General features: G+C 70.2%; 2 protein-coding genes across 2 annotated transcripts; one reads left to right on the forward strand and one right to left on the reverse strand.

The window, feature by feature from the left end:
• Positions 1-2,336: 2,336 nt before the first annotated feature.
• Positions 2,337-6,308, reverse strand: SCNM1 (sodium channel modifier 1). The gene is made up of 8 exons (XM_054177589.1): positions 6,201-6,308; positions 5,450-5,520; positions 5,242-5,330; positions 4,155-4,243; positions 3,968-4,062; positions 2,785-2,930; positions 2,545-2,677; positions 2,337-2,439 (listed from the first exon to the last, which is right to left on the reverse strand). The coding sequence occupies exons 1-8, from the start codon at positions 6,249-6,251 to the stop codon at positions 2,337-2,339; spliced, it is 777 nt and encodes a 258-aa protein (XP_054033564.1). The 5' UTR covers positions 6,252-6,308.
• A 265-nt stretch (positions 6,309-6,573) lies between these two features.
• LYSMD1 (LysM domain containing 1) lies at positions 6,574-8,209 on the forward strand. Its single transcript, XM_054177594.1, has 3 exons — positions 6,574-6,851; positions 7,646-7,935; positions 8,056-8,209. Exons 1-3 carry the CDS (start codon positions 6,753-6,755, stop codon positions 8,198-8,200), a joined length of 534 nt encoding a protein of 177 aa, XP_054033569.1. The 5' UTR covers positions 6,574-6,752; the 3' UTR covers positions 8,201-8,209.
• The last annotated feature ends 748 nt before the right edge of the window (positions 8,210-8,957 follow it).

The following is an 8,957-nucleotide window of genomic DNA, read 5'->3' on the forward strand; positions in this document are numbered from 1 at the left end:
CAGGCTCAGGGAGCTGGGGGCGTGCAGGGCAGGAGAGAGGATTCTGCCCCTGGAGCCTGCTCTGCTCAGACCCAAATCCAGCTCTGCCCCCCCGGCTCTGGCTCTAGCAGCCAGCGCGGAGCAGCCAGCGCCGAGCTCTGCCACCCGGCTCTGGAGCAGCCAGCGCCGAGCTCTGCCCCCCCCCCCCCGGCTCTGGAGCAGCCAGCACCGAGCTCTGCCCCCCCCGGCTCTGGAGCAGCCAGCGCCGAGCTCTGCCCCCCCGCCCGGCTCTGGAGCAGCCAGCGCCGAGCTCTGCCCCCCCCCTGGCTCTGGAGCAGCCAGCGCCGAGCTCTGCCCCCCCCCCGGCTCTGGCTCTAGCAGCCAGCACGGAGCAGCCAGCGCCGAGCTCTGCCCCCCCCTGGCTCTGGAGCAGCCAGCGCCGAGCTCTGCCCCCCCCTGGCTCTGGAGCAGCCAGCACGGCGCTCTGCCCCCCCCCGGCTCTGGAGCAGCCAGCGCCGAGCTCTGCCCCCCCCCCCCGGCTCTGGAGCAGCCAGCGCCGAGCTCTGCCCCCCCTCCCGGCTCTGGAGCAGCCAGCGCCGAGCTCTGCCCCCCCCCGGTTCTGGAGCAGCCAGCGCCGAGCTCTGCCCCCCCCCCGGTTCTGGAGCAGCCAGCGCCGAGCTCTGCCCCCCCGGGCTCTGGAGCAGCCAGCGCCGAGCTCTGCCCCCCCCGGCTCTGGAGCAGCCAGCGCCGAGCTCTGCCCCCCGGCTCTGGCTCTAGCAGCCAGCACGGAGCAGCCAGCGCCGAGCTCTGCCCCCCCCGGCTCTGTCTCTAGCAGCCAGCACGGAGCAGCCAGCGCCGAGCTCTGCCCCCCGGCTCTGGCTCTAGCAGCCAGCACGGAGCAGTCAGCGCCGAGCTCTGCCCCCCCGGCTCTGGAGCAGCCAGCGCCGAGCTCTGCCCCCCCGGCTCTGGAGCAGCCAGCGCCGAGCTCTGCCCCCCGGCTCTGGCTCTAGCAGCCAGCACGGAGCAGTCAGCGCCGAGCTCTGCCCCCCCCCGGCTCTGTCTCTAGCAGCCAGCACGGAGCAGCCAGCGCCGAGCTCTGTCCCCGGCTCTGGCTCTAGCAGCCAGCACGGAGCAGCCAGCGCCGAGCTCTGCCCCCGGCTCTGGCTCTAGCAGCCAGCACAGAGCCGAGCTCTGCCCCCCCCCGGCTCTGGAGCAGCCAGCGCCGAGCTCTGCCCCCCCGGCTCTGGAGCAGCCAGTGCCGAGCTCTGCCCCCCCCCGGCTCTGTCTCTAGCAGCCAGCACGGAGCAGCCAGCGCCGAGCTCTGTCCCCCCCCCGGCTCTGGAGCAGCCAGCGCCGAGCTCTGTCCCCCCCCGGCTCTGGAGCAGCCAGCGCCGAGCTCTGCCCCCCCCCGGCTCTGGAGCAGCCACCGCCGAGCTCTGCCACCCGGCTCTGGAGCAGCCAGCGCCGAGCTCTGCCCCCCCCCGGCTCTGGCTCTGCCCGAGGGGGGCGGGCGGGGCCCCTGGAACGCGTCACCGAAGCCGAGCCGCTGATTGGCTGAGCTTCGCCGCAGTCCCGCCCCTCCGCCGCGGCTCCGCCCCGGCGCTCTTCCCCTCCGCGCTCGCCCCCTAGCGGCCCTCCCCTGCCACAACGCCCTCACTGCCAGCCCCACGCAGCTTCCGGAGCGTCGCAGCGAAGCCCTAAGCAGAGCCAGGCAGGGGGCGGTTGGAAGCACGGAATGTGGCCACGCGGGGGGTTTGAACTGTGAATTGTGTCCACGCAGAGGATTTGGCCTTTGTGTTGTTATTGGTTGGGTTGGGTTTTCTTTAATTCGAACGGGAAAAAAGCCTCTGAACACAGCCCAGCTGAGCCCCGGGGCAGGGGAGCCCCAGAAGGTGCAGACGACACCAAGCTGGGGGCAGGAGTTGATCTGCTACAGGCTTGGAGGCTCTGCAGAGGGAAGGAGGCTCTGCAGAGGGACCTTGCCAGGCTGGAGGGGTGGGCAGGGTCCAACAGGATGGCACTGAGCAAGTCCAAGTGCCAGGGGCTGCACTTTGGCCACAACAACCCCATGCAGCACTACAGGGCAGGGGACAGGGCAAAGCCCCCAGCAAGGCTGGCACAGAGCTCCCAGGGTTCTGCCCCTCCCTCCCCCCCCAATACCCAACCCCCACCCCCAGCTGGGCTGTGGGACCCCCAATCGATATCAGCCCAACCCCCAGGAGCTGCCCTCCCCCAAGGGCTCAGACACCTCTAACCCTGCTCTAGTTTATTCTGTACATGAGGGGAAGAGGGTTGGGGGACAGCCAGGGGGGGGACTGTCCCCAGGGGGGGGGGGGGGGTCACAGTGGGGGTGGGGGTCAGGCTGGGGGCAGCAGCGCTGGAGGCTCCTCCTCGTCCGAGTCGAACTCAACTGTCTCATCCTTCACCCACTTGCCAGAGGGGTCCTGAAGCCAGCCAGAGCTGGGGACAGAGGGACAGACAGACAAACAGACAGAGGCAGTGAGAGGTGGCCCCAGCCTGGGGGTCCCCAGCCCGAGGAAGGGGGAGGGGGGAACCAGAACTCACCTCCGCAGCTGCAGGTAGCGCTCCAGGGCCTGGCGCCGTGTGGGGCTGGGGGCTTGGGGCGGGCTGGGGGCTGCCACCGAGGCCTTTCCTTTGCCCCCTCGCTGCTTCCGGGCTGCAGCTGCCCTAGGGGTGTCTGGGGGAGGGGCAGAGGGAAGCTGCTGAGACCCCTCTGAGAGCCTGGCAGCCCTGCCCTGCCCTGCCGGTGCCAGGGCAGCCCTGGAGCTGCCAGCCGGCTCCTACCTGCCCGCCCGCGGCGGTGCCCTGGCAGCAGTGCCACAGGGGTGGCAGCTGTGGCTCCTCTGTCCTCCTGGGGTGGCTCTGGCAGAGGCAGGGCAGAGGTTGGCCCTGCCTGGGCCACAGCAGCTCGAGAGCTGCTTCCAGGCACCCTGAGATCAGAGAATGGTGGAGGTGTGAGGGTGGGAAGAGACCTCCTGCAGCCCCAAAGCTCTCTCCCTGCCCTCCTGCAGCCCCAAAGCTCTCTCCCTGCCCTCCTCCTGCAGCCCCAAAGCTCTCTCCCTGCCCTCCTCCTGCAGCCCCAAAGCTCTCTCCCTGCCCTCCTGCAGCCCCAAAGCTCTCTCCCTGCCCTCCTGCAGCCCCAAAGCTCTCTCCCTGCCCTCCTGCAGCCCCAAAGCTCTCTCCCTGCCCTCCTGCAGCCCCAAAGCTCTCTCCCTGCCCTCCTCCTGCAGCCCCAAAGCTCTTCCCCTGCAGCCCCAAAGCTCTCTCCCTGCCCTCCTGCAGCCCCAAAGCTCTCTCCCTGCCCTCCTCCTGCAGCCCCAAAGCTCTTCCCCTGCAGCCCCAAAGCTCTCTCCCTGCCCTCCTCCTGCAGCCCCAAAGCTCTCTCCCTGCCCTCCTCCAGCCCCAAAGCTCTCTCCCTGCAGCCCCAAAGCTCTCTCCCTGCAGCCCCAAAGCTCTCTCCCTGCCCTCCTCCTCCTGCAGCCCCAAAGCTCTCTCCCTGCCCTCCTGCAGCCCCAAAGCTCTTCCCCTGCAGCCCCAAAGCTCTCTCCCTGCCCTCCTCCTGCAGCCCCAAAGCTCTCTCCCTGCCCTCCTCCTGCAGCCCCAAAGCTCTCTCCCTGCCCTCCTCCTGCAGCCCCAAAGCTCTTCCCCTGCAGCCCCAAAGCTCTCTCCCTGCCCTCCTGCAGCCCCAAAGCTCTCTCCCTGCCCTCCTCCTGCAGCCCCAAAGCTCTCTCCCTGCCCTCCTCCTCCTGCAGCCCCAAAGCTCTCTCCCTGCCCTCCTGCAGCCCCAAAGCTCTTCCCCTGCAGCCCCAAAGCTCTCTCCCTGCAGCCCCAAAGCTCTCTCCCTGCAGCCCCAAAGCTCTCTCCCTGCCCTCCTGCAGCCCCAAAGCTCTCTCCCTGCAGCCCCAAAGCTCTCTCCCTGCCCTCCTGCAGCCCCAAAGCTCTCTCCCTGCAGCCCCAAAGCTCTCACCCTGCCCTCCTGCAGCAGCTGCTGTAGGGAGCAGCTTTCAGCAGTGCACTGTGAGTGATCCTCCTGGTCCGTGCCAACAGAGGGGCTGGGGAGCCCTGGGGAGAGGGGGCAGAGCTCAGGGGAGGCCTGGATAGGGAGCCTGGAGGGGGGGTGGGGGTGGGGGTGAGGAAGGGGCATCCACACCAACCTCCTCCTCTGCCTGCACCTCCTCCTCCTGCCAGTGCTGCTGGGTCACGTCCTGGGCTGAGCCCTTCCTGCCGTAGAAGCGCTGCAGGCCTGGGGGGAGAGGGAAGGGGATGGGGGGGAGGGGGAGGGGGACAGGATGGGGACAAGGACAGGGAGGCTGAGACCTCCCTCAGCAAGTCCCAGCCTGCAGATGACACCAAGCTGTGTGGCCCAGTTGAGATGCTGGAGGGAAGGGATCCAGGCAGAAGGGCCTGGCCAGGCTGCAGAGGTTGGGCTCCTGAAGCACAAGGCCAAGGTCCTGCAGCTGGGGCAAGGGCAACCCCAAGCCCAGAGGCAGGCTGGGGGAGGAGAGGACTGAGAGCAGCCTGCAGGAGGAGGGCTTGGAGGGGTTGGTTGGTGACAAACTGCCCAGGAGGCAGCAAGAGGAAGCAGCAGCCCAGAGCCAGCCCTGTGCAGGGAGAGGATTCTGCCCCTCTGCTCTGCTCAGAGCTCAGCTGCAGCACTGCAGCCACTCCTGGGGCCCCCAGCACAAGGAGGACCTGGAGCTGCTGGGCAGGGGCCAGAGGAGGCCACCAGGATGAGCAGAGGCTGCAGGACCTCCCTTGTGGGGGACAGGCTGGGGGGGTTGGGGCTGTGCAGCCTGGAGAGGAGAAGGCTCCAGGCAGACCTCAGAGCAGCTTCCAGGGCCTGAAGGGGCTCCAGGAGAGCTGGGAAGGGACCTGGGCCAAGGGCTGGGAGGGACCTGGGCCAAGGGCTGGGAGGAACTAGGGACAAGGGCTGGGGGTGCCAGGCCCTAGGGACAAGGGCTGGGGGTGCCAGGCCCAGGGACAGTGGCTTGGAGCTGGGAGAGAGGAGATGGAGAGTGGAGAGGAGGAAGAAATCCTTGAGAGGGAGCCTGGGGAGAGCCTGGCACAGGCTGCCCAGGGGAGGCTGTGGCTGCCTCCTGCCTGGAGGTGTCCAGGACCAGGCTGGATGAGGCCTGGAGCAACCTGTGCTGGTGGGAGACGTCCCTGGGCAGGGCAGGGGAGGGGGATTGGAAGTGGCTGAGCTTTTAGGGTCCCACCCCACTTGCCAGCTCCCCCACTCACTGCTCTGGTGCTTCTTGCCAGCCCTGTGCACCGTCAGCACCTCCAGCGTGTCGAAGACAGGGCGGTGAGCACAGACGGTGCAGGCATACCTGAGCCAGCCAGGGGGCAGAGCTGCCATCAGCACCCCACAAACAGCCCGGGACGGGGGGCTCAGCCACCTCCCGGGGGCGCTGCTGCCCTCGGCGGGAGGGGTTTGGGTCTCCCTCACCTCCCACTCCGCAGCAGCAGGGCCTCCTCCTCCGGGATGTAGTTGGCCAGCAGGTCTGCGATGCGTCTCCTCTGGGGGCAGCCCAGCGGGGGGGGAAGGGGCAGCTCTTGACCCCCGCCCCAGCCGCCGGAGGTGGCCCCCAAGTCACCCCCCGAGGAGCCAGCCCTCGCTCCGTCCCCTGTTAGACCTCGGCACAGCTGGGGATCCCGCCCCGAGGGAGCAGGGGGGACAGGGAGGGAAGGGAAGGGGAGAGGTCTGGGGAGGCGCTTTAGGGGATGGGGACGGGATGAGGCGGGGGATTTGGAGGGGGATTTGGGGGAGCAGCCTCGGCCGGGGGAGAGAGTACCACTGAAGGAGGGGAATCAAGCCAGGGCAGGGCCGAGAGGGAGGGGGGAGGGCAGAGGAGCGTCTGCGGGCAGGGAGGACGGCGGCAGGACGGGGTAGGTACGGGCGGGGGGCAGCGAGGAAGGGCTGCGGGGGGTGGGAAAAGAGGGGGGGAGGGGGTGGGAAAAGAGAGGGGGAAGGGGTGGGAAAAGAGAGGGGGAAGGGGTGGGAAAAGAGAGGGGGAAGGGGTGGGAAAAGAGAAGGGGAAGGGGTAGGAAAAGAGAGGGGAATGAGGCGAAGAGAGGTACGCGGGGGGAGGGGGGGATCGGGGACGGGAGGGAGCGGTCGGAGGATCCGGGGCTGGGGTTTTGGGGGGCTGGGGAGGTTCAGCAGGCCTCGGGGAGAGCCTGCGGGGTCCGGAACCCACCTGCAGCACTCCCAGCTGGCCGGGGTCGTCTCCCTCCCGCTTGAAGGACATCGCGGCGGCGGCGGCGGCGGCGGAGCCCACCCGCGGTTGCTATGGGAACCGCCCCCTGCGCCCCGCTTCCGGGAGGCCCTTCCCGGCGAGCACCGCGCGGCAGCGACGACCAATCAGAGCGCTCGGGGGGCGGGGCGGGAGGCCGGCCCCGAGGCATGATGGGATTGCGGTTCCGGGGCGCTGCGCCCCGGAGGGGCGGTGCGGGGCAAGGCAGCCCCGGAGCGGAGCCCGGCAGGGCGGCGGGGCCCGGGAAGGGGACGGAGCGGGGGGCGAGGGGCAGGCGGCGGCGGCAGCAGCAGCAGCACTGCCCGGGGTGGGCGGCGGCGGCCCCGCCCGTCCCGTGCCGGACTACAAGTCCCAGAGGGCGGCGGGACCGTGCCGGTTCCCGGGAGCGGCGGCCGGAGCGGCGGGCCCTGGGCCGGTCCCCGCCCGGGACGGGGCTGTTCGCATGACCCCCGCGTCCCACCCTCGGGGGCCGAGGTCGAGCGAGATCGTCCCGCCATGGCGGCGGGGAGCGGGGGAGCGGGAGCCTCCGCTCGGGAGCACCGGCTGGAGCCCGGGGACACGCTGCCGGGGCTGGCGCTGCGCTACGGCGTGACGGTGAGCGGCCGCGGGGACCGGGGGGCAGCGGGAAGCGGAGAGACACGCAGGGGTCTGGCCGTGGGGCGGAGTCACCGGGGGGGAGGGGTCGGGACGACCCTGGGGTCCCCATGAGGCCACCTGTGTCCCCTTCTGTCCTCTCGCCCATCCTGTCCCTGTGGCTGACCCCAATCCCACTGCTGTCTCCTGGTCCGATCCCTCTCCTGGTCCCCGTCACCATCCCTTCCCTCTCCCCTTCTGTGCCTGTCCTGCTCTCTCACCTGCCCCCTCCCCTCGCTGTGCCGTCCCCCCTCCCATCGCCGTCCCCCTCCCATCGCCGTCCCCCTCCCATCGCCGTCCCCCCTCCCCGTCGCTGTCCTGTCCCCTGTTCTCATTCCTGTCCTTGTCCCTGTCCCCACCCTTATCCTGTCCCCATCCCATCTCTGTCTGCATCTCTGTCCCCTCCTGTCCCTGCCCTCTTCCTTCCCCTGTCCCCATCCCGTCTCTGTCCCCATCCCTGTCCCCTCCTGTCCCTATGGCTGTCCTAACTCCCCCCTCCCTCCCTCCCCTTTCTCCCCACCCCTCTCCTTGTCCCTGTCCCCATCCCTGTCCCCTCCTGTCCCTATGGCTGTCCTAACTCCCCCCTCCCTCCCTCCCCTTTCTCCCCACCCCTCTCCTTGCCCCTGTCCCCATCCCTGTCCCCTCCTGTCCCTATGGCTGTCCTAACTCCCCCCTCCCTCCCTCCCCTTTCTCCCCACCCCTCTCCTTGTCCCTGTCCCCATCCCTGTCCCCGTCCCTGTCCCCGTCCCCGGCAGATGGAGCAGATCAAACGTGCCAACCGCCTCTACACCTCGGACACCATCTTCCTCAAGCCCACCCTCCTCATCCCCTCGCCGGCGCGGCCGGGGGAGCCCTGCCCCGAGGACAAGGATGAGGACAAGGACGAGGCCACCCCGGTCCCCCCGGGGGCCGCTCCCGCCCCTTCCCGCCACGACCTCTCGGCCAGCGACTTCCTGCGGCGGCTGGACGCCGAGATCGGCCGCTCGAAGGCGGCGGCGGCGGCGGCGGCGGCGGCGGCTCCGCGGCTCCGCGCCGGCGGCTCGGGGTGAGCGCCGCCTTTCGGGGGGCTGAACCTGGGGGCTGGTGCGGAGCGGGGCCGGCAGGGGAGCGGATGGCGGTGCCCTCCCCCCACCCCCTCAGCGCCCACCCCGCTGCGTCCCTGCAGCACGGCCGAGACCGAAGGCTCCCGGAGCGGCGAGACCGGGGTCCCACCGCCCCCCCGGGGCCCTCGCCTCGGCCCCCGGCCCCTCACCAGGACCCCGCGGGCAGCCGCCCTGCGCGATGCCGAGGATGAGATCTTCACTCTGTGACGCCGCGGGGGGTGGCCCCCTGGGCTGGGCTGGCATCCCCCCGCGGGGGGGACAGCGACCCTGGGACCCCTCCCCGCGGAACCCCCCCATGCCCCAGCGCTGGCTGGGGGACAGTGGAAGGGATGCAGAGGTTGGGGAGGGGGACGTGGGGGGTCCCCTTTCTGTCTCCTTCAAGGGACCTCTCCTCACAGCCGGTGCCTGGGTGTGGAGTCAGCCCTCTTGCTGGGAGGTACTGGGAGCTACTGGGAGCTACTGGGAGGTACTGGGAGGTACTGGGAGCTGCTGGGAGGTACTGGGAGCTGCTGGGAGCCATACTGGGAGCTGCTGGGAGGTACTGGGCTGAAGTTTACCAGCGATGCTTTCCCTTTGTATTTATTTGCCCTCACCCCGGGGGGCAGGGAGGGAGGGAGGGAGGTGGGACCCACCCCACCCCCTCCCTCCTGCCTTCCCTCCACACCAGTGCCTGGACCCCCCCTCAGGGATGGGGACAGTCCAATGTCCCCCCACCCCCCTCCCCAAGAGCCTGTAAATAAACTGGAGCACTGTCACCCAGCTCTGCCTCTTTGTCACCTCTGTCACCCCCACCCCGCGAGGGGGTCACTGCCCCCCCCCGGGGGACACAGCCATGCCCTTGGGGGGCGTGATTGCCACCTCCCCAGGGACATGGTCGCAGCCCTGGGTCCCCTCCCTGTCGGCACCATCCCACGGCCCTCGGGGACACTGTCGCTGTCCTGGGGACACAGCGACCCCCGGGGGT

Source organism: Dryobates pubescens, chromosome 41, assembly GCF_014839835.1.
Source record: "Dryobates pubescens isolate bDryPub1 chromosome 41, bDryPub1.pri, whole genome shotgun sequence".
NCBI classification, from domain to species: domain Eukaryota; kingdom Metazoa; phylum Chordata; class Aves; order Piciformes; family Picidae; genus Dryobates; species Dryobates pubescens.

What these genes read in the sequence shown, in the direction of transcription:
- SCNM1 (XM_054177589.1), bottom strand. Translation starts at nt 6,251, where the DNA reads ATGTCCTTCAAGCGGGAGGGAGACGACCCCGGCCAGCTGGGAGTGCTG. An exon ending in AGGTGCAGGCAGAGGAGGAG is followed by an intron (nt 4,063 to 4,154) that starts GTTGGTGTGGAT and finishes CCCTCTCCCCAG; the next exon opens with GGCTCCCCAGCCCCTCTGTT. An exon ending in AGCTGCTGCAGGAGGGCAGG is followed by an intron (nt 2,931 to 3,967) that starts GTGAGAGCTTTG and finishes CTCTGATCTCAG; the next exon opens with GGTGCCTGGAAGCAGCTCTC.
- LYSMD1 (XM_054177594.1), top strand. Translation starts at nt 6,753, where the DNA reads ATGGCGGCGGGGAGCGGGGGAGCGGGAGCCTCCGCTCGGGAGCACCGG. An exon ending in CGCTGCGCTACGGCGTGACG is followed by an intron (nt 6,852 to 7,645) that starts GTGAGCGGCCGC and finishes CGTCCCCGGCAG; the next exon opens with ATGGAGCAGATCAAACGTGC. An exon ending in CTCCGCGCCGGCGGCTCGGG is followed by an intron (nt 7,936 to 8,055) that starts GTGAGCGCCGCC and finishes GCGTCCCTGCAG; the next exon opens with CACGGCCGAGACCGAAGGCT.